This window comes from Amphiprion ocellaris, chromosome 23 (genome assembly GCF_022539595.1).
Source record: "Amphiprion ocellaris isolate individual 3 ecotype Okinawa chromosome 23, ASM2253959v1, whole genome shotgun sequence".
NCBI classification, from domain to species: Eukaryota; Metazoa; Chordata; class Actinopteri; family Pomacentridae; genus Amphiprion; species Amphiprion ocellaris.
Genome location: NC_072788.1, coordinates 3686821 through 3711047, shown reverse-complemented (window position 1 = coordinate 3711047; position 24227 = coordinate 3686821). Strand labels below are relative to the sequence as shown.

The 24227-nt window shown below is 41.2% G+C and overlaps 1 protein-coding gene and 1 long non-coding RNA gene across 2 annotated transcripts in view; one reads left to right on the top strand and one right to left on the bottom strand.

Annotated features, from left to right (window-relative positions):
- The window catches only part of LOC118471727 (uncharacterized), a 33575-nt gene extending 27014 nt beyond the window's left edge, over positions 1-6561 (bottom strand). The window contains exons 1-2 of the long non-coding RNA XR_008600521.1: positions 6322-6561; positions 405-457 (exon numbers count right to left, since the gene is read on the bottom strand). This is a non-coding gene — a long non-coding RNA (uncharacterized LOC118471727). The remainder of the gene's footprint in view (positions 1-404; positions 458-6321) is intronic.
- On the top strand, positions 4965-23582 carry kiaa0232 (KIAA0232 ortholog). Its single transcript, XM_023291528.3, is given in 9 exon segments — positions 4965-5222; positions 8600-9190; positions 9586-9726; positions 12042-12111; positions 12214-12301; positions 12457-15838; positions 16029-16104; positions 16107-16137; positions 20346-23582. Coding segments are annotated over 8 exon segments (4173 nt in total). The 5' UTR covers positions 4965-5222; positions 8600-8953; the 3' UTR covers positions 20494-23582.
- Positions 23583-24227: the final 645 nt, after the last annotated feature.

Below are 24227 nucleotides of genomic sequence, written 5' to 3'. Positions count from 1 at the left end.
TGGGGATGCTTCAGCAAGTCTTCACTTCTTAAGGAACCAAGTCCTACATCAGGTTGTCCTGGAAGGAAACCGGCTCTGTCTTTATGTTTAGACAACTTTAGCGCTATATCACGATGGCTGTTTCGTCTTGTTTTGTGTGAAGTTCGCAGACGACACCACCCTCGTTGGACTCATCTCTGGTGGGAATGAGTCTGCCTACAGATGGGAAGCTGACCATCTGGTGACCTGGTGCAGTCTAAACAACTTGGAGCTCAATGCTCCTAAGACTATGGAGATGATTGTAGGACCCAGCCCCACCCAGGATTAATGTCCCTCAGCTGCACTCTCCAGACATGCTGCCTCGATTATGCATGATGGCAAAGTCAATGAGAAGGTAGATTCAACTAAATATGGAGGTCACTTACCCAAATTTGCTAACCTTGACATTGTTCGTGGTGGTGCACCAGTTGTCGACAGTCTGCAAGAGAAGTAAATCCGTTATGTCAGACTAGCTGTTAATATCCTTTAATTATACTCTTGGGATATAGTGTTTAGACTCTTTGGGATAGCCAAATGGGTGGTTATAAGTTATCAAGCATGGGTCTTATTTCTGTTGTGTTTCGCTGATGACACATTCAAAGAGTTCAGCACAGGCAGAGCCTCTCAGTACACCCTTTACACAGCTCTGGAGATGCCTTAGTAGGCCTTCCCTCACACTCCCAACTCCTTGAATAGCCTTAATGTGAATGTGGCTACTAGTTCAACTCACCAGATGTAGGCTGCAGGTATAAACCTAGCAATGGCTTTGTATTTCACACGACTTCCATCTGCTATTTATTTACATGTTCCCGAGAATTTGGATAGTGCAGCAATGCAGTCCTGTTTGTTTTATTTTTTTGTAAATTTGCCATTTTAATGACACTGTGAGCAAATATTCAACCAAATTACTATTTGCAGGCCCCCCCCCCCCAATGCAATTGTTGTTTAAAGGAATACAAAAAAACCTGAGCGTTTATTTCCCCTTTAACATAATGATTATGTGGTGCAGTCAGACCATTCTACACAAGACTAAGTGGCTACAAACCCTCTGAAGCCTACTTTGATTGGTCAGACATTTGATTTTCTGCCTTGAATTTCCCTCGGGATTGATAAAGTATCTATCTATCTATCTATCTATCTATCTATCTATCTATCTATCTATCTATCTATCTATCTATCTATCTATCTATCTATCTATCTATCTTTTTGCACATTTATGGCAAATTCAGTGTACCTCAGCATCAAGCACTCGTATTGTTAAACATGAATAATTCTTGGCATTATTCAACTTTTTATTTTGATCTACTGGCTTTTTATCGCATATAAATGCCATAAATGACAATATTTTTATTCGGAATTTGTAAGAGAAATGTTCATTTTACTCAACCACATACCAATAAATTGTAAAATCAAAGAAATATAGATAATTTGGCATTTTTCCCCCCACAGCTGTTTATTATGTACAGCATAAAAATAGCCAAATGCACAGGATAAAAAAGGCAGCATGAATATTAACAACAAAGCACATTAGCTGAGGTATTCAGACAGCGATGAAATGATGTCAGCTCTGGCAGACTGCATGAAAATGCGTCTGAGGTTATGTTGGGACACAAAATATGCCATTCAGACGTCGGTGTGCACAGTAGAGCACATGTCTGCAGTTATCTAGCCTGTGGGCTGTAACTAATAAAGGATTTACCTCAGTGACCCACCCTGGTGGATGATAAACCGGTTTCACCTCAGACGGCACTGTGAACCCGGCGTTGAGGTGGAAAGCAATTCAGTAGCTTTGTGGGAAACGTCTGACTTTCACAACACTGAAGTGAAATCACCCAGAGGCTTCTTACCCCAACCAACCCCCGCCAACACGCTTCCCTAACCCCCCGTCCAGGGCATCTTTTAACTCTGCCATCTGCTCCAAATTGACTTTCAATTAATGCTGGCAAATGAGAAAGCTGTCAGAGCAAAGAGCAGAGCGGATTGAGACGCTGCACTGCGAATGTTAAGTCATCGCCGAGGCTCGGGTGAGATTTGATCAGCGACAGGAAAGACGGAAAGGGGAAGTCGGCGAGGCGGAACTGAATAGGTATAGAAAAAACGCAACAGCTGATATTTAATGAATGCAGTGCAGGGTACTTCCTAATGGTCAATATATTTGGCTTTCGGCTGAACAGAACTCAATATTAGTCGACCAACTGGCCCTGAGGGAACCTGGGGATTGTGTTTACTTTACACACATCGCCTTTGCGACATGTCAGTTGTGTCTTCGTCACATCAGCACGTGGTCCATACACTCCTTTCCTGACCCCTTTTGCTCTCTCTCTACATCAGGGTTTCTGCAGAAATGAGCCACTCAAATCTAATGCTTTTTAATGACATTTTTAATGCCACGACCGGGAACTCAACAAATTACATGGGTTTGGTTTTTTGTAAAAGATGATTTTTATATGAAAACTGTCCCTACATTTCACTATTTCTAAATGTGGAAACCATCCCTGACCACCAACGGGCTGCAGTCATTCTCTGAAATCCACGTTTTCTAGCCATTTTTGCTGGAATTTGCATTTCCCCATTTCCCAGCTCTCCTCCACCTGGTCCAGCCTGCCGGCCACTTTAACCCTCCTGTTGTCCTGCAGGTCAAATTGACCCGTTTTAAAGTTTGAAAATTTGGCGAAAAAAAAATGATTTTCACAGTGAAACTTCTGATGTCCACATTTCAACATTCTTGGAAAATCTTTGAACATTTTTTGGTGGAAAAAAATAAATGTTAAAAAAGTTTCTTCAGAATATTCACAAAAAAAATCAACCAAAATCCAGCAAAATTTACTGGATTTTGGTAGATTTCTTGTGAATGTTCTTAAAGAAAATATTAGAAGTTTTAATGATATATATGAAATAACTTTAGATGTTTTTAGAATTTTTTTGGAAGATCTTTACTCATTTTTTGAAAATATTTTCTTGCCAAATTTGAAGGATTTTTAAAAAAATAATACTTTTAAGGGAAACTTTTTTGGGTGATATATTTTCACAGTGAAAACTTCCACATTTTTAACATTTTTGGAAAATTTTGGAACATTTTTTGGTGTAAAAAAAATCTTTAAAAAATGTTCCTTTAAGAACATTCAGATATTTTTAGAATTTATTTGGAAGATTTTTACTCATTTTTTGAAAATATTTACAAGAATTTTCTTGCCAAATTTGGGGGATTTTTTTTATAATAAAACTTTTAAGGGAAACTTTTAAGGAATTATTGGAATTTTCTTCCTGAAGGTTTTGCAAATTTTCAGAAATTTGGGGAATTGTTTTGCTGAATTTTTGGATTTCTATCAGACAAGGAAACAATATCTTTTGGTGCCCATAAATGAGGACAACAGGAGGGTTAAAAACATGCAGTTTTTGGCAATTGTACCCGACCGGCTGGAACAATTATCACAATGCTTCGGCATGTTTACGCAGATGCACATATCTGACGAATGGCAGTCTAGAATTCTTATTATTAATATTGTCAAACATTTTTCTTGAAAAGTGCAGAAAGAATTTTTAACGCCACTGAGAATCTAATTTAATGATTTTTAATGCCATTTAAGGCCTTTATCTCTCGCAAAATCGACTTCATGACTATTAATGCTTTTTAATGCCCTACAGAAACCCTGTACATGCACACACACCCTACATGCACTCAGTTACCCCTAGCAACACAACGAGGATCTGGATGTGCAGTGGTGCAAACAGCTGGTCAACCCTCCGCCTCGAGGTCGTAAACCCGGGTCCAACAGGGGTCAGGGGTCACATGAAGTGTGCCACGCTAGTATAGACCCATGATAGAGGGCAGGTGGTGCAGTGAAAAGGAGTGAATAAGCATCACCACCTCCCACACTTACTGGTTAGTGGCAACCAAGAGGTTTTGAGAGGCAGGAATGGGTTGCTGGTTCAAGTTACGAGGCCTCACTGTGCAGCTTTTCTTTGCTCTTGAGGAGTAGTAGTGCTATGAATAGTACCGGTAGTAATAGTAAAACCACAGTAGTAATAGTAGTAGTAACCATAGAGGTACAGTAATATGACAAAAGATCAATTTGAGGCAAACCTCCAAGAATATGTGGCCAAATAATAGAGATTAAAAGGTCCCAGTGGCGCTAAATTAGCACAAGTTAAAGCAATCAATACCTCGGAAAGAACTTTTTCCGACTCCGGCAGGTGCTGTCTTTGCAATTCTGCCTCAGTAGACACATTGTCCATGTGGTAAACAAGGACAATTATGAGCAGCTGCCTGATCTCCCACTAATGACTCAAAGAAGAGGCGTGTGTACCGAATAATTCCTCGAAAAATGTGTCAGATATGCAAATGATGAGACCCAGACATGTCTGCTAATAATTAAACATATGGTGACATCAGAGAAAAGGGAATATAAGGTCAAATTTGGTTTGCTTTGACAAGAATATAAATAAAAGAGTGGCATTTTAAATCTAAAATATATAAAAAATGTGATCACCATTGTGGTTTCATATTTCATTTATAAATGTGTTGATTATGTGGAACAGGCAATGATTAAATATTCTCAGTTGGTTTCTTGCTTTGTATGAAAAAATACATATTATAGTGTAAATAACAAATTTAATCTAATTTTATTTTATTTATACGTTGTATTGTTTTGTAATTCCTTGGAGACAAAAAGTTTAAACAAGAGTTTGAATGTTTGTATTTTTTACAAATCCTTAAGAAACCAATTCAGAATATTTAATAATTTATTTACTTTCCGTGTTTAATCTGCTTTAAGTCATTCATTTTACTGTAGCACAAATGAAGAGAGTACTAGTTGGGCTTCTGATGCAATATCCCCGCGGAGGAATCAAACCTATACGAGCAGGACGGCAGAGGTTTGCCTTGTTGCCTAGATACGAACGCGGAGGGTGGCGCATTCGACAGCCCTTCTCTCGAGTGAAACTGGCCGTTGGGGGGCGGACATTGTGGCTCCGCGTAGCATGCGCCGCCGCCCAGTGACCTTTCTCCTTGCCTGAGCCCGAATGTCGCCGGTTTCCCCGTAGCCGTCGACGGAGCCACTAGACGTGAAAACAGCGCCATTTCTGTCGGCGTCCATGATACGCGATGCTACCGCAGCGGATTCCAGAGCTCGAGCTCGGAACGGCAGCGGGAGAGAAATAGCCGCTCCCCTTTCGCTGCTTCTCTCTACTTCAGACCACGGCAGGTAAGTAAAACCGGCTGAAAGTTTTTTCGCTGTCGCATTGTGGGCGCTTAAGCCCCCCTTGTTTGGCGTTTAACGTTTAGTCAGCTCGCTCTTTCGCTGTGACGATATGGCGCACATTTTTGAAGGGAAAACGTCTTCCAGTCCCTCTGGTAGCCTACCGGGCAGCCGCTCCTCCTCCTCCTCGGTCACAACAACAAGCGGTAGCTGCGTGAAAGCTAACATTAGCCGACGTTTGTTTGCAATTCGACTCGGACAACTCCGCTCTATTGTGTTGACTTTTGCCATTTCCGTGTGCCGTGTTTCATAATGAAAGTTTACACTTACCCCCGACGTTTTCGGTTCGCTAGCCACCGTTTTTAACGCTCTAATGTCACCCTACAGAAGCAACCCCCGTTCACCTGCCCGTCTCGTAAACTAACATTAGTCATCGCGATTACTATACACTAGTTAACCGAATGTATTGGGTCTTTACGCAATGGTGCATGCTAGGTAACCGTAAAAATAACAATAAAACGACTGTGAGAGAAAGCGAGCAGCTGTCGGTCAGCTAGCCTGGCTAACTTAGCTCATTAGCTAAAGGTCGGTAGTCCGGCTAACCTTGCTCTTTGACTACAAAGTGACGCTAATATCACAAGTCACGGCGACGGTAGTTAACACTATATCTGCTACCAAATCACAAATCTATTCGTATATTAGCACAGCAATGACATTACTACTTAATCTCAGATATTGCCGCACTCCATAGCACAGCGACGTTGCGTTATTTGCACAAAGTTGCGAAGTAAAGGAGCTTACTCTCAATTTGACGATGCACATTCGGCAGTAATTTTTCTCTTTCCGTGTCAGAGGGATCGCTTTAATTATGAAAGGGTGTTGGGTAAAGTTAGTATGTTGTCAGTGCGGTCAGCAGCTAGCAGCCGGGGCTAGTGTGCAGACGAGAAACAGCTGGGTTGTAGAGACTGGTCAGCCATATTTAGATATTATCGAGCTTGATAATCTTTCAGCTGTAGTCTGCGTCTGTTGACTCAATATTGTTCTCTGTGAGGGTGCTGGGTGCTGAAACGGTTTGGTGATGCACTGTAAAAGCGTGTTGTCTTACCATTTTGAGGTCTCTAACGGGTAACTTATAATGTGCCACTGTTGAATGACGACCAGGCCAACCAATCAAATCGGTGCAGCCTCCATTTGCTCTTCGCGTCGGTGTCCTAATCCACTGCTGCCATACGAAACACATGCACTTGACGGCGAGCTTTTCCCTGCCTGCAGTTACCACTCCGGCTAGAATTTGCATGTTTTGTTACTGGCACTGATCCAGGACAGTCTTTTGTTTTATCACTCTCAGTAAAACGCATGTTGCATTTGCTTCCTGTTTTCAGAGTCACACAAAACGTTTGTCAAGTATTTTAACCCTCCTGTTGTCCTCATTTAGGTGCACCAAAAAGTATTGTTGCCTTGTCTGAAAAAAATCAAAAAATTCAGCAAAATTTCTGAAAATTTGCAAAACCTTCAGGAAGAAAATTCCATTAATTCCTTAAGTTTCCCTTAAGAGTTTTATTTAAAAAAAAGCCCCCAAATTTGGCAAGAAAATTCTTGTAAATATTCTAAAAAAAAAAAAAAAAAAAAAAAGTAAAAATCTTCCAAAAAAATCCTAAATATATCTAAAGTGATTACAGATATATCAGTAAAACTTCCAATATTTTCTTTAAGAACATTCACATAAAAGTCAACCAAAATCCAGTGAATTTCGCTGGATTTTGGTTGATTTTTTTGTGAATGTTCTTAAAGAAACATTGGGGAACCATGACATGCCCTCTCTGAAAAAAAATATTTTTTTCCTAACATTTTCAAACTTTAAACTGGGCCAATTTTGACCCGCAGGACAACACGAGGGTTAAAGAGACTTTGCCAAAAGCACTTCTCCTGTCCCGTACTTCTTTTGATACATTTCCTCTAACAGAAATGGCATTACACATACAGACTTAGATAACACAGATATCTGATATGCTTCCACAGTTATGCAAAAGTTCACTACTACTGCACGAAAATGCATGTTTTAATTGTTTTAAAAACAAGCTTCTGATAGATTGTTGTACTGTAGTGCTTCTTAACCTATCTTTCACTATAAAAATGGCTATATGTGATTGCAATTTATCAAAGTTGTGGCTGCAGTTTCCATTGTTAACCCTTGTGTTGTCCTGCAGGTCAAAATTGAACCGGTTTAAAGTTTGAAAATGTGGGAAAATATATATATATATATTCACAGTGAAGCTTCTGATGTCCACATTTTCAGAATTTTTGGGAAATCTTTGAACATTTTTTGGTGGAAAAAAGAAATGTTAAAAATGTTTCTTAAGAAGATTCACAAAAAAATCTAACAAAATCCAGCTGGATTTTGTTTGTTTTTTATGCGAATGTTCTTAAAGAAAATATTAGAAGTTTTACTGATATATATGTGATTACTTTAGATATTTTTAGGATTTTTTGGAAGATTTTTACTCATTTAAAAAAATATTTACAAGAATTTTCTTGCCAAATTTGGGGGATTTTTTTTTTAAATAAAACTTTTAGGGGAAACTTTTAAGGAATTACTGGAATTTTCTTCCTGAAGGTTTTGCAAATTTTCAGAAATTTAGGGATTTTTTTGTGCTGAATTTTTTGATTTTTTTTTCAGACAAGGAAACAATAGTTTTTGGTGCCCATTAATGAGGACAACGGGAGGGTTAAAAGAGTTTGTGCTCTCCGTGGAGCCCACTAGCTTTGGGAACATCCTTTGGGATGCGGAACAAAACTTATTTACTGTGGTAGGATGTTTCATAGCATTTGCCATAATACATTTGTCCCTGTTTCTTCTCTTTAAAAATCGTGGAACGTATAATTTCCATTCCTATAAACAGTGACCTTTGGCTGTCATGTATTTCTAACATACACAGTCTGCCAAAATAATGTATAGACACATCAGGAAAAGAAAAACATCTGCAGAATTTTACTTATGGGGGACCCTAAAGGATGTTGCGTATCGCAGGAAAGCGACTACGTCAAGAAATTGAAAATGCATGTGTAGCAATCCTATTGGACACTTTGGCCAATGTTACCCTAATAGTAGTTTGCCGTACACATAAACATCTGGAAGCCAATGGCCACCACTTTGAGCACCTCTAGTAATTGTGGCGGCCGAAGGTAACTTGCATTAATCTAATGATGTCTAAATAAATTTGGTATTAAAATATTTGTACACGTTTTTCTTTTCCTGATGTGTGTGTACATTTTTTTTTGGCTGACTCTGTATAAAGAGGCCTTGTTTCATGGCTCTGCTTGCTTGCATTCAACATCGAAAATTTTTCAGAGAAACTGATGCATGTTTATTTGCTCTGTTTCAGGTTGTGCCGGTGAAGTAAGACGTAGCCCCAAAATGGACCCCTCTGACTGAGACGCAAACACGTCTTGTGTTTTGCTCAGCAGCTGAGATCAATCAGCAGCATAAGCCATGCCTGACGAGTAAAATCCCCCCCCCCCCTTTTTTTGCTCAAAGCAATAAAAAAAAAAACAAAAAAAAAACATCCTACATGCCTCCCCATGTAGAGCCCCTTGAGTGCGTCCTGCTGGAGTGACAGCCCCCTCTTCCAGATAGGTTCTGCCTTGTCTTCTCTCTGTACCCTTCTCCACCGACCACCCTACAGTAACTACTCATCACAATGCTGCTCTACCTGAGAATGGCCAACACCTGAGGTCCCATGCGTCCAGTGAGCACCGATCCAAACGGTCCTGCTCCTCCTGCAAACCTCTCTTGCCCCTACCCCCTTGTGGGCCCCCTGCCTGCCTCAGAGATGTCCCTGCTCCAGTCGCTGGGGCCAGTACAAAGCTGGCTCGGCCAGGAGCTTGAGAAGTGCGGGATCGATGCCATGATTTACACCCGCTACGTCCTCAGCCTTCTCCTGCATGATAGTTATGACTACGATCTGCAGGACCAGGTGGGCTCCCGACGCTTTTCACTTCTTTCAAGTCAGAAAGCTCAGAAAATCATTGTTTGTGTTATGTGTTGTCAAATGTGTGGGCAGTGGGCTTTATTCAGAAGAGGAAGTTGGTGTGGGAATATAATGGCCTCGTTAGAGGAAGATATCAATTTGCCAGGAGAGGTTAACAATGGGGCTTTTCTTCCACATCATGGCACTTGTGCCAGTGACTAATTCCTCTTTGATTTCTGTCATTTGCTATTACATGTTTTGATGTGCAGTTTACTATGTTTGTGTATCATTTAGTTGAAATTATAATACTATATGTGCAGTGTTTCTATTGTATAGTTTTCCCCCCAATTAATACCAGTTTGTCCTTTTGTTACTGACTTTCTGTGGTTTGTGTCTGGAAGGAAAATGACATCTTCTTGGGATGGGAGAAGGGAACTGGGAAGAAATGGGGCAAGAGTAAGAAGAAAGGAGGGACCGACCTGAGTCTTGAGGAAATGAAGAAGCAAGCTGCCGTGCAATGCCTCCGATCTGCATCTGATGAGGTAAGCGTCGTCCTCCTGGATGTTAGTAATTCAGTAATTATCGACATGTTTGTGAGGAGTAATGTTAGTCGGGTTATATTTTGTTCTTGTGGGTGGCAAAAGAATCATTAACATGAATCACTGACTGGCCTCTGTGAAACTTATGAATGAAAAGCCAGCTGTGGACCAAACAGATAGCTACTGATTTACATCCATCCGACTAGTTGCTTATATAAATTTTTGATTCCAGTAAAATAGTTTTGATTAACAAGTTGCGATTTACTTTACTTTAACCTCCGCTTAAAACAATTCGAGCATGATGACAGCATCTATTTGTCTAAATCCCACTCCCACGTACTCTGAAAGGTTGTGTCCTGCCGAGTAGAGAGTCGGAGTCTGACAAATGTTTGCAAATAGCTGGTGACAAAACCCATTAAGGATTGTACTGACAGGGGACATCCTCTTTACATGGGCTACTTCAGGAAACACCAGAAAAAAACACTGGTGGCAGCAACTTGATGATTACACTGTAAGCAGTAAAAATCCGCTGACACAGCTGCATTTTTCCAGATGTGGCACACAAATGTTTATTATGACTTAACTATGAAGGTTGTATCAGTCAGGAATAGGCATGGTTTCTCACATGTTTACAGTCGGGTGTGTAAGTTAATTAAAATAGGCAATAATCAAATTTTTTCTGTGATGGGGGGCCCCTATTACTGGCTACTTTTTCCTCACTGGCTTGCTAGTCCATGTCCTCGTGGAAAGCCCTGTGAACACAACAAGGCACGGTGAGGTAATTTGTTTAATTATATTTGGAATTTGTGACTGTAGTATTCCTTGTTGCTTGTTAAGGTGCAGCCATGCAGATCCTAATTGCATGAATCATGATGGACAGACAGAAAATAAAGTTATATCAGCGTGGGGAGCCCAAGCATTATTTGCCGCAACCTTATTTGACTGCCACACCTCCAGTTGCTCTTCTTCACAAAGGTTATGTTGAGGCCAGCAGTTCAGGTTTTTCTTCTGTTTTTTTTTTTTTTTTAACATAAAATAATGATGTTCTGACTGATAATGAATGACCTTCAAAAACAGTGTCATCTGTGTGTAAGCATTTTATGTATGAATTTTATTCCGTGTGTGTGTGTGTGTGCGTGCGTGTGTGTGGGGGGGGGGGGGGGGGGGGGGGGTGGGATTCTGCTGACATTTTCATCTGCGGCCAGCTGTAGTAACAGGGGTGCACTTTGGTGGAGAATGACACAACGTAAAAAGCTAGAGGCAGGGAGGGGGAAGGGTCTGCAAGGCAAGAGGAGGAGTGTTGAGCTCCTCTCCGGGGACTGGACTCTGCGCTCTATTTTTTAACCAGCACACGCTGCACGGGATTGCAGCAGTGAGCAGCAGAGTCGGTCGGCTGTCAGCTGACCGGCATTAGCAAAATGATGCAAGAGGAAACACAGGGCAGAAGAAAACTTTGCTTTTCATGAGGTGGCATGGTAAGGAATGTTGTTTTCTGGACATGTGTGGACGAAATGAAGAATGTGGCAGCGGGAACAGCTTTGTTGTGATTTATTTGAGGGTATTTGCCTTGACAGTGACTGCTTGGTCCGGGGTAGGGTTTCAACGTGGTTCTCTTGTTTATTCCAAACCCATGTTTTTCACATTTTGTATTGCTCAATTTAAGATTGCAGTAAGTTACCAGGACATGTAGTAAATGTTCGCTGTTACGATCAGTGTGAGGCACTCACTCGTGCTATTGCTTAGCCATTTATTTATTTATTTTTTGAAGCATTTCTGCACCACGGCTAAATATAGCACAGTCATGGCTGAGCATGCCTAAGCTCTCACAAGTCAGCTGGCTTGAGTTGTGTCAACTCCGTGCCTTTCATTCTTTCTTCTGGTTCACGTTAGGGGTCAGAGTGGCTGTTTGGAACGCCGTGTTCTTACCTAAGGCTACTGGATGTTTCAACATCAGTCATGGTTGTTTTTTGGAGTTGGAAAGACAAGTGGTTCTTTTGTCATTATTAGATCACACAGATTTTGAGGGATACTGCGAAATGTCCTGATTCAAACACCTGGGTACAATTTAGTTAAATTAGAGTTATTAAGATGTGTTATATTTTTTAATTTCATTGCTGGGAATACAATTTTTGATAAATGTTGTATGTTTGTATGCTGAAAAGTGACAGATTTTATTTGCCATATTTACAAATATGTGTGCACATCATGTAATCAAAGTGACATCTGTAGTTCATAGTTTTTAGTTGGCTTACAGCCGATTGTTTAAGTGGTTATATGTGGTGTCTAAAATCTTTGTCTTGTCTTTGTCTTTTATTCAGAACTCTGGAATTGAGAGCCTGGTTGAAGAGCTTTGCTCTAAACTAAAGGACATCCAAAACAAACAGAAAGGTTTGATCTCTTTAAATTAGATTTAGAATATTTTGATCAAGGCGTTAGAAATAAGTTGAGTGATAACTGTTCAAACATTTTGTCATTCACTGTCTTTTACAGAGGAAAAACAGATTCAAAAGAAATCTGATGGCTCTCAGTCTCCTCCAGAGCGAACTGAGTCCCCCTCTTCAAAGGACCAGGTGGAAATGTAAGCTGCAAATGTAACAATATGGACATATTGTACTTACACGTTTGTCTGTTTAGAAAAACATGGCTACATAACACACCCATATTCATTTATTTAAATGATACACCTATGAATGTATTTAAATTAGGTTTTCTCTCTGTCTCTTGTGACTACAGGTATTATGAAGCCTTTCCTCCTTTGTCAGAGAAACCTGTTTGTCTCCAAGAGATCATGACGGTGTGGAACAAGGCTAAGGCCTGCGCGTATTCAAGTTCATCATCCTCAGCAGCCCCACAAACCAGCACAGACACCTCTTCTCCCAAAGACTGCAACAGTGAAGGTGAGGCTGCAAAGGAGAGAAACCTCGAGGCATGTGGTACCATCACGACAGCTACCAACGAAAGAGGACAGCAACGGCGAAGCAAGAAGGAGAAAGAAAACAGATACCATGGTGGTGCAGCAGCAGAGGAGAAATCCACTGTCCATTCTAAGAGACAGATCAGACACAGATCGGAGGGCAAATACCGACCCAGATCCTGGTCTTCTGGCTCTAGTGAGGCAGGCTCGAGCTCAAGTGGGAACCAGGGTGACTCTAAGTCATCCAGAAGCAAGACAGTTAGAATAAGGCACAAATCCAGGGAGGCTGCAAAAAATAAGAGAACACGCAACAGTGGGCAGGTGAAGCTTCAGGTGAAGGTTATTGACAAAGAGGAGCGAAGAAACACAGGAGGGAGCAGTAGCAGTGCCACCGGCGGTGCTGCCAAACAACCACAGCTTTACAAAAAGGGGAAGAGACCGCTGAAGGAGATTCGTAAAGATCCAGGCTGGGTGGAAGCAAGAGAGTCCGGAGTTGAGGCCAGAAACAAAAAGGAATACATGGAGGAGCCACTTTGGTACACTGAGCCCATTACAGAATATTTTATACCTTTCAGCAGCAGACAAAGCAAGCTGGAAACAAAATATCGCAGCAAGGTAGACTCTCCTGATGGCTTTGCCATGTCAACCGACATGGACCGGCTGCCTGAGAGAATCCAGGGAATCTGCATTGCCAATGAGAACTACCAGAGAGCATACCTAGCAGCAGGCTCATTTGTGGATGGGCACTTTGTGGAAGGGCCTGGCGAAGCAGAAGATGAAACTGCTGAACTCACTGGGACCTCAAGCTGCCCTCAGCCAGAGGATAGTAGAGATTTAGATGACAAGCATCTGTCTGAATTTACTCACTTCTATGAAGTAGATATTTATCAATCCATATTGGATACTAGTGCCTCAGACTCGATACAAGAGAGTCGGATCTTAAGCATGATTCGACAAAAAAGCAAAGAGCAAAGAGACATTGAGGCAGAATGTTGTTTAGTGTTAGATGGCCTTGAGCAGCAAGGGAAAAGTGCAATACGGGCAGACTCACAGGAAGCTTCGGGATCTGTTGGATTTTTAATGGAGGATCTTGAGAACATGGCTCAAGTGTGGGGATGTTATTCACCATCTACTTCAGAAGATATAGATGGAGAAAGCTTCATTGGAGACTCTCCCATCCGGCTCTCCCCTCTTCTTGATAGTGTTTCATTCACCCTGAGCAAGCTATCTGGAAACCTGGAGGAGCCACCTGTTCCTGAAGCAACCAGTGAACCATCTGTTTTGAACTCATCCTGCTTCTCTCTTTTTGAGCTGCAGTATGACAGCCCCACTTTTCCTTTTCCCCGTGACTCACTCACCGTTGGTCACGAAAACAACACAGATTCTAGTAGCTGTCTCGACCCACATTCTAATAAACAGTCTCGTTTGCTAATATGGACCAAAAATAGTGCCTTTGACGAAACTGAACACTGTTCTAACCTATCAACACGAACTTGCAGTCCATGGTCACATTCAGAGGAGACTCGTTCAGACAACGAGCAAGGAAACGCTCCGGCTGAGGATGCTGCTCAAATTGGCAATGAGGAGATCGATTGTATAATGCCTCCTCTTTCTGGTACATATCTTGAGGATGAAATCTTGGACTTTCTGCAAGAAGACTCCGGTCGTAAGTGTGAGGAGGTCAGTATTAGCACAGCATCCAATCAGACCTTCACCAAAAAATCTAAATTGGAGTCCATTTGTGGCATAGCATTAGAAGAAGATGAGAGTAAACAGTACAGCACTGGCATGTTTTCGGACAACATAAACCAACAGAGTGATGATTACAGCTCAGGGATTATAAAAGACATTTGGACTGCAATTGGAGATGGCAAATCTGTAATATCAAGGAAAAGAGCAGAAAAAACAAGTGAGGGGCTCTTCTCAGATGAGTCGGGCAGTTATTGCTGCAGCTGTCTTGAAGTGCAGGCAAAAGGTGTTCCAATTCAGGGACCTCAGAAAAAAGCAGTGCAGCGGTCAGAGTATCACCTTTGGGAAGGCAAGAAAGAAGAACAGGACTTAGCCAAAAACAAACTCTCCAAGGTAGATGGTGCTGGGGATTACATGACTCCGTCCAAGCCCTGGGACTTAAACTCTGACAAGGAGAGTACATCATTCATCCTAGGAGGGGTGTACGGAGAGTTGAAGACACTAAGTGGTGATAAGAATTGGGCTGTCGTACCGCCAAGTGACACCCAAGATAGCCTGCTCCAGTGTGCCGCTGCAGCTGCATCTGCTTCAAGCTCAGACATGCTCACCATCACTGGCACAGATGTGTTCATGAACAAGGGCAGCTGCTTTGCCCCTGGGCACAGGCCCCTGTGGAGGCCTCTTGTGTCCTTTGGGCAGGGTGACCAGGCCATTAGAGGAGGCGGAGATGGATTGAATAAGGGATTTTCTTTCATCTTCCATGAAGATTTGCTCGGATCTTACGGAGGCTTGCGCAGTGAGGAGCAAGGTTTAGAATACCCGTTTGCATCCTTCAACCTGAACAATCCCTTCTCTCAAGTCCTCCACGTTGAGTGTTCTTTTGAGCCTGAGGACATGGCTTCGTTCAGTCCAGGATTCAAGCCCAAATCCATTCTTTGCTCGGACTCTGAGAACGAAGCCTTCCACCCACAAATATATGGCATCAACCGGACGCAGTATCGGGCCATTCGCATTTCCCCCAGGACTCATTTCCGACCAATACCTGCCTCCGAGCTGTCTCCTGGTGGAGTGAGTGATTCAGAGGCTGAGACTGACAAAGAGGAGATGAGTTTTCCCGTCCTGGCGCCGGTGGACGTCTTTGATGACCCTCAGGCAGACCTCAAACCTCTGGAGGAGGATGCAGAATGTGAGGGTCCTTATTATGGAAAGTCAGAACTGGAATCTGGTAAATTCTTACCCAGATTAAAGAAGTCTGGCATGGAGAAGAGTGCCCAGACCTCTCTGGATTCACAGGAGGGCTCCAGTACCCTCCTGCCGATCACTGAGCAAGAGATTTGCTTAGACTGCAAAACGGCAGCAGCTGCATCGAGTGCAGGTGGACAGACGGACGTCTCTGTTGGCAAGATTCAAAAAGACGAGTCTTCAGGAGAAAAACAGTCCTGCGTATGTTCACCAGCAGGTCAGATCCCGAAGTATGGGATTGCTTATGACTTTGTTGGAGATGTGCCAGAGGTAAGAGTTTCATTAAATAATTACTTAATATCTTCAACTTGTGTTCAGTGTGAAAGAAAATATAACCAAGAATTGACATAACCATGAAGTATTTCTTATTCAGCTGTCAGATGTGTCATGGTTTCCACCTGAGATGTCTGAGGTGACTGTTGCTAAATCGCACTAACCACTTCTTGTTTGTCTCGTTTAGTTCCCTCTGTTGAATATAAGTGGACAGGGAGGAACTGGAAACCAGCAAGATGAGTGCTGGTGGCAGAACACAATCTGTTCCCCGCTTTTCCCTGGATCTCAGTGTACAGGTAAACCAATGTTAGAAAACTTTTACAGTACTTTACTGCAGCACAACCAGCCATTAATGATCATTTATATATTTTCTTCTGTTAGGGAGATGAGCCAAATGAACAAGTTTTTTTCTTTTAAGTCATTAAACAGCACAGAACTCGCTTAAATCTATGCACCGGTCCCAAACTGCAAAAAGAAAAAAAAATGTACATGTCTGTTTAAATGGAGTGAGGCCTGAAAACTTGTACCAGACCATGCACTGATCACCTTCTCCAAACAGTATTTAAAAAAATTTGCTTGGGTGTATTAAAAAAAAAACTTTCATCTAATTTGCTTGGAGCTGTTGCTTAAATAATCTACTACTTGGATATCTGAGTGATGAGCTGTATGGTGTTGTGGTCATAGTTGAAAATTAGAGGCTGTCCAGCTTATTGCCAAACCTGCAGATCCACACTGACACTCCAATGTATATATACAGGGTGTCCCAAAAAATTTACATCATTTGAGATGTCCATATCGGAGAAATGATACTTAATTGGATTTATTTTGGACATAAAATGTTTTATTCAACAGATTTCAAGTGAAAAATTCTGGGAGATGGTGGTTTTCTAACATTTACCACCTCTTCTCAAACTGCCAGCCGTCCAGATCCTTTTTTTCTGACACAAGCTGCCTTCCTCTTGAAACTTCTTATGCCACTTTCAAGTCTACTTTCCTGTTGGTGCTTGTTTATGTTTGTATGTTTGTTTATCTAACAAATTCACGTTGCACATTCACATTTGACTGAGTTTGGGCGTACTTCAATACACAGAACGCCTTTTCTGTTGCAGTAAATGGCATGTGTTTTCCTGAAAGCAGAAAAATAAAAATGATTACACTTTTTTGAGCAAAAAGAGCAAATTACTAGGTCATGAAACGATGTCAAATTTTTTGGGACACATTATACCTTTACTTTGTTGGACACAGAGCATAACCCGCCTTGTGTCTATAATTACATTGGGCTTTCTCATTTTTCCTGAAACATGCACGTCTCGCCCTGTCCCTTGAATGCCTAAGCACCTTTGGGATCTTCAAAAACAAAAAAGGAGACCATTGTTTAGTGACCCAAAAAAAAAAGCATGATTAATGTAACATGATCGGTCATTGACTCTGTGATTTCCTACTGTGTCACAATGCAGATCGTTACCCTTAAGATACCATTAAAACAACTTGAAAATGGCTAAATGACAAAGCAGTCAGGTCAGAATGAAATTTAAAAAATGATCCCAAAGTCCCATCTACTTGTGCCGCAGCTTTTTTAAATACGCCGCTGTTTGTGCAAAGTTGAAGCCGTCCAACTCCTCTGCACATCTTGCCTTTCTCATCAGTCTTTCCCTTGATGAGGGGCTTCTCATAACTGTTCTATCCAGCACAGGAATTTTGCTGGCAATCTTTCCCAGCTTTGCACAGTTGGTATAGATTTCCCAGAATTCACAGTCAGTGTGGAGTTTCAACCTGCTGTACCCATGCAGTGCTTTCAACATCAATAAGTTAAAATATGAAAGGTTGCAATATCATGATGTCCATCTCCTTCGCTGTGCCAAAATGATCAGTCGCTTGACTATTCTTTTAGCATCATGCTGAAATTCTGTGGAAAACATGACCAGTTTTAATTATCTAGGCCTCAGTTAATCACATAGTAGTGTTGAATGCGTTACTTTGACGTGTTTTTTTTTTTTTTTTTTAATAAAGTTATGTTTTTGGCCTTTTTGTGGGCTTTATTAGATAGGCGCAGTGAGAGAGAAAGACAGGAAACAGGGGAGAAGAGTCGGGGGAAGACATGCAGCAAAGGGCCGCGAGCGGGAATCGAACCCGGGCCGCTGCGTCAGGGACCAGCCCCTGTACATGGGTCACCCACTCAACACGTTGAGCTATACGGGCTCCCCGACTTTGACGTGTTTGAACTCACCGTCAACAAAGTCATGCTTGAAGTATTGATCTCCGAGGCTCAGAGCATCTACGGAGGCTTTCACGGTTGGTAGGATAGTGGCTAAATAATCATCTGTCAGGAAACATATTGAGCTTTTTCATCACTGGTAGTTATGCTTTATTACATTTACTGCCTTTCCCAGAGAGAGCCAGTGCATAGAGCATCGTTGTTTCAGATTCATCATGTCTTAATCGCGTAGGGTGGCACTTACATGATGTAGTCCTGCTTGATTAGTGCTTACACTAAATTCTCTGTGAGCTTTCAGTATGGAATTGTTTGAACAGCTTTTGATGCAGGAGCTGTGGTCAGTGCCATATCCACCACTTTATTGTAAATGTGTTGTACTGTCGCTGAGTGAACGTCTTAATTACCCAGATATGTGTTTTCTCCTCATTTTCAAATTTCAAGTCCATTGTGAGCTTCTTGTCTACTGTAATGTACAGTTTTGTCACTTATTGAGTAGTTATCAAACCTAGACGGTGACTTGTGTTGAGTTTGACATCTTGCTTTTCAATCCGTTTTCTCCAGGGTGATGTTAATGGCATTTACAGAGCCATTATCTGTGTAGCTTTCAAACTTGAAGGCTTTTAGAGATTGCAGTAAATCTGTTAGCTCGGCATCCTGATGGCATGGAATGTCGCCTATGCCATGCAGTAAACAATTTTCAATGGCGAGATAAGCGCATGTTTTCCTCTACTTGATTGCGTTATCACAGTGCTTTTTCGTGCTTTGCTGCTGTGTTAAACGAACAGCTGATCTGCAGTTGCAGCATTGACTGTTACGTAAGCGCAGTGGATTTCAAATTGACTGACACTTGGGTCGAGCTATTTGTTCTACTGCCCTCTCGCAAAAGTCGCAAAACAATTTATCCCGTCCACCTCTTCTAATCGTTTGAACTTTGTTTTACAACATCGATTGGTTTTGTGGCTGTTGTGTCTTCCACTTGTTTACTAGCTTTGTGCTTTTCTGCAGTCTTGATGTTGTTGAATGCAGTACTTTCACGACAAAAAAAAAAGAAAAAGAAAGGTTGAGAGATGTCGGCTTTGACATTTCGGAGTTGTGCTAATATGCATAATCGAGCCAAAGCGCATGAGTCATCAGTGAATCTCTCATTGTCGTAACATCCAAACTTTGGCATGACATAAGTTTATATTATGGTGCTTTTCCACTAGAACCTGCTCGGCTCAATTCTGCTTGGTTTGTGAGGTTTTCCATTAGGACGTCGTACCAGGTACTATTTTAGTACCTACTCAGCCGAGGTTCCAAGCGAGCTGAGTCGAGCCGGCAATGTGACTTCTACAGAGTGCAGGCCACTGATTGGACAGGGAGTGACGACACTACACAGCATACATATTTTAATACCTAATAGCAATAAGTTGCAGCCATTACAGGGTTGTACACGGGACTGATACACAATAACTGTAGCGAACTAGCATTAGCTTGCCCTCATATGCCGTCTAGTTCCTATCCTCTTGTCTTCGGCTTGATACTGCTGTATCGCCTCCCAAACTGTCTTGCTCTCCTGAGTGTTTCGACTCACCGCCCTCAGCTTTCACTGACTCTCTTCTTTTACTTTGAATCTGACAAAAAGCCATAGATAGATCGAGCAGCAGGCATGCCATCGCCTCGATGGCCTCCATTGTTGTGTTGCGTTTGTGTCACAAATAATGTTAAGGGACTTAAGGGACTGCTACAAATTGACCGTGGTGGACTTATAAGTTGGAAATTGTACAACTACTGAAAAGCCTAGGCGGAATGCTGCGCTGTCTGTGTGCCAGTATGGACTCAAATGCAGCTGGATCTCAACGTCTTTCTAAGACCTGCACCCATTCTACTTCCCATTGGCTAGTGAGATTAGCTTGGTTGAGAGCAAAAGCTATTCCTCTCATTCCATTGGTAGATTGGCAATGTTGTCCTGTCTTTTTTTTTTTCGAGCCAAACGCCAGCGCCACACGCTGGAATTCCGGCGCGGTGCCCGAATACTTACAGAAAACATACAGTGAAGGTACAAGTCCACTAGATGCGTTTTTCCTGCATGTAAACGCGCCGCATCTGAAAATCGCATGCATGGTGGGGAGAGCGCCAAAAACTTTCTAAAAATGGTTTCAAAGTGACACTGGCAAGTTACACTCCAGAGCTCTACAGATCTTGTTCAGTTTAAAAGCTGAAAAATCCATCAGAGCAGTAGATAAAGTTACAGCTTGGGCATTTTTGTGTGCAACAATCTTAACAATTTTACCTTTTTTTTTTCTTCAGGGAGCAGCAACATTTGAATACTCCAGTTGTGCAGAGGACGCATGTCGCTGAGAGGAACCCTTCCTCTCCTTTTGTGACTGGACGTCTACCAGCAAAGATTCAGGGTCATCTCAGAGCTGGAAAACCTAAATGTAGGCTAATTTTCTGAGACACCCCCCTTTCAAAACCCCAACGCATAACCCTGTTGGTTTTCATTTACTAACTTAAAAACCTTGTGTAATCAACAATCAGATCAGCAAAAAGCGAGTGAAAATAAGAAAACTCAAAAAGTATGTTCTGTCTTTGAGTGATGCCATGTGCTGACATGCATTTTAGGCATTTTAGGGTTTGTTTCAGTTGATTCTTCTGTACACTGGTCCTCATTCAAGTTTCACAGTTAGGTAGTTGGGACAATCTTCTATCCTCGTCAGTTTTGTTCCCACCATTTTTGCTTTTGAACTAGGATTCTGGTAGTCGGTGGCGTCTGAATGGTTGTGCATGTATGTTTGTCCAGCCGGTCTCACTCCTCTTTTCTAGTTGAACCTAATGTTGTGTGAAACGACTGCTATCTCATCCTCTACTTTCCATCTGGTGTTCAGAAAGACAAATATAAGGATGTTGAGATTTTTGAGTTGTGTAAGAATTTGAGAGTTTAATTTATATAGTTTGTTTGGATGACTTTCTGAATGTGAAGTAGAGAATGTGTGCAGCTTTCTCCTAAATATCCGTAAATTCCCCATGTGTGAAAAGTTACCATAAGTCTGATTTTTGAATGGTGATAGTCTTTCAAAAAGCTAGTAGTAGACTTAGTATGGTTTGTGAGGCTAAAATAAAAGCAACCTTTTACAAAATGAATAAAAAAAAAACAAATCAAAAGGAGTTTTGTTGGCAAAAATACTAATAATCTACTTGAAAATGCAATGCTGTAAAAGAATTTGGGGAAATAAAAAAAAAGTTTGTGTTTTGGGGTAAAAAGACGTGACTACAGCCATTTCTGCAGACACCTGTGTTGCAACTGAATGAGACTTTTGTTTTATTTTTTTGTAATTTCTATGGTACAGACTATTGGTGCTATAAATATGTTCAAAAATCTTTTGAAGTTGCAGTTCCATATTATGGCAAGTAGATGGCATTAGCCTAGTTTTGTTTGTAGAGCAGACAGTCAGACTCCATGAATATCTTTTTTTTTTTTTTTTTTTTTTTTTTTTTTTTTGCGAAAATTGTGAAGAGAAAACTTTTGCCTGATCTTGCTTAATGTGGCTTGGTTTTTATTTTAAGGTAACCTCTAAGTTGTCAGGCCTGTAACAGCTCAAGCAGGTAGTTAAATCTCATATTACCACACGTTGTTTCAGTTTAAAAGCCCCCCAAGCAAACTGTCCATGCTGCAGTTGCACAAATACACAACAAAAGTGGTGGGGCGAATGTCAAACCAAAAAAAATGAGGCGTAACTACAGTAAGGTACACATGCTTTTTTTTTCTCCATATGAGGTGTGTTTTTATTTGTTGGTTTACAATATATCTTGTTGAAATACTGAGTAACGTCTCACTGAGTATGTGTGTGTGTGTGTGTAGGCGTAGAACTCGTGACGGCACTGGTTCAGAGTGAGTGTACTAGAACTTTATTTCAGAGAAAAGTGAACGTCTGTTGAGACATTCACAAAAATGCAAAATGCATTCGTGACCCCCCCAATCCTGACCGAATTAGGTCTAAAAATACAATAAATACCCGAGGTGTTGTTTACTAGGACTGGCCCGAATAGCAGTTTCTGGGCTCCAGATATTCGCCCGATTAATGACGAATATCTGAATATTTGGTTCAGTTTGTGACGTACGACGGAGGGGGAAGCGCGCGAATTGATGAGTCGAATATTTATTATATTATTATATATATTATATTTGGATCTCAAATATTCGGATACCACCGTAACGACCAAATATTCGGATATCTGGATATTCGGGTCCAGCCCTATTGCTTACTGACCCTCCTTGTGAGCTGTGCTTTGAAGATTCAATCCAGTCGAAACAGATAAATGCATTTCTGAAACCCTTCCTTCCTTCCGCTCTGACTTTTATTTTTTATAGCAGCAGTCCATGCGATGTCAGCCACCAAACCGAAGCACAGACAGCTAAAACGATCCCTCCGTTAGCGGGCGGTTGAATAAATGCGCGCTGTAATGCACTGTCGCAGGTGACGGTGTCTGTTTCGGGCATGGCTTTTTGGAAATGGCTTCCTCATTAGTAAACGCTGAGAAAAAAAAAGAAGGACCCCTAAAAGGAGCTGAACGACCGGTACTCAACTTCAGGGTCTCGTCACCTTTCTTTGACAGTCATCGGACACTCAGGAATTTTTTAATACAAGCATACTGCATCCTCTACGCTCAGACCTGTGACAGTGCATTGATGCATTAATGTACAAACCTTTCTTTGATTGTAGAAGAGAAATTACCGGCAGGAAGTTGTTGTTTTCGCGCGAGCAGCAGAGGCGACTGTCGTTAATTTAGAGCTATAGTTTTTAGGGTAAAAAAAAAACAAACAAAAAGAACTAAGCCATCGTAGATTGCATAAGCAATGCGAAAGGGAATTCCCTGAGTCCTATGCAATACCTTGGCGCATGTACACACACGTATGGAGTATATGGAGGAAAGTCATTCAGTTAATTTTGCATGTGGATTACTTTTGAGTGAGACACCAGAGAGAAAGAAAGTACGGAATGTTTTAAAAAAAAATAAAATAAAAAATACAGCATGCAAACATCACACTCCATCGTTTTAAGTTGGATTAAACAAAATATTTTGGTTTAAAAAATACGAGTGATTGAAGGATGTTTTATGATTCTGTGTGTGTGTGTGAGAGAGAGTGTGTGAGTCACAAAAAGCACTTACATGGGAGTAGAAAGGAATGCATCACACCTTTCTCCATTTAATTCTTCCATTTTGATAGGCCGTGTTATGAAAACAAACAGCTAAACATGACGAGGGTGCGTTCGGTGAGGGTGTGTGTATTTGGAAAGACGCTGGCGGGGTCGCTGAGGTTCGATTGCACTGTGGTCTGAAGAAAATATCCAGCACTGAGAACTTTTCCTCGTCTTTTCATTCCCACCTAGACGATGCTCCTTCGCCCTCCCTTTCCTCTATGTTCCCCGATCCCATCTGTCCCGAGTAGCTGTGTTGTTCTAATTTCATGTACACCCCAGAGTAAATTATTTTGTTTCATTGTGGATTTTCTTAACATCTAATAAAGGAATAAACCAAACCTCAGATCTGTGGGACTCTGTGTCGTCTTTACTCTGGCCTACATGGTTTAAATTTTACCTCCCTGACCTCATGGTGGCACTAGAGAGCAGCGTTCAGTGGGAGAAACATTCAGCTCTTTAAGGGTTCAGGTCACATCAGGTTCAGCTTTTATTTTTGTGAATGTCTATTAGTGATAGCTTTAAATATTTTAAGACGTAACCACTGAAAGTCAAGTTATTTTGTTGTGTGTTGGAATATATTATGCGGTGTACATCATGTGGTCACTACAGCATTTATATAGTATTGCATACATTGGAAATTAATGAAATAATAGGAATGTTTCATGTGAAGTAAAATGACATCTGGGAAAACAATCTGTTCATATATATATATATATATATATATATTTATATATAAAAAAATGTAATGTTATGTTAGAATTTTTTCTCAAAATGCTAAATTCTATGAAAATTAACCAATGAAAATCAGACATTTCTTTGAGCTGTGTTTCAACAGAATTATTTAAAAAAAAATAAACTCATGAAACAGGCCTGGACAAAAATGATGGTACCCCTAGAAAAGACTGAAAATAATGTGACCATAGGGACATGTTCAATCAAGGTGTGTCCTCTAATTAGCATCACAGGTGTCTACAAACTTGTAATCAGT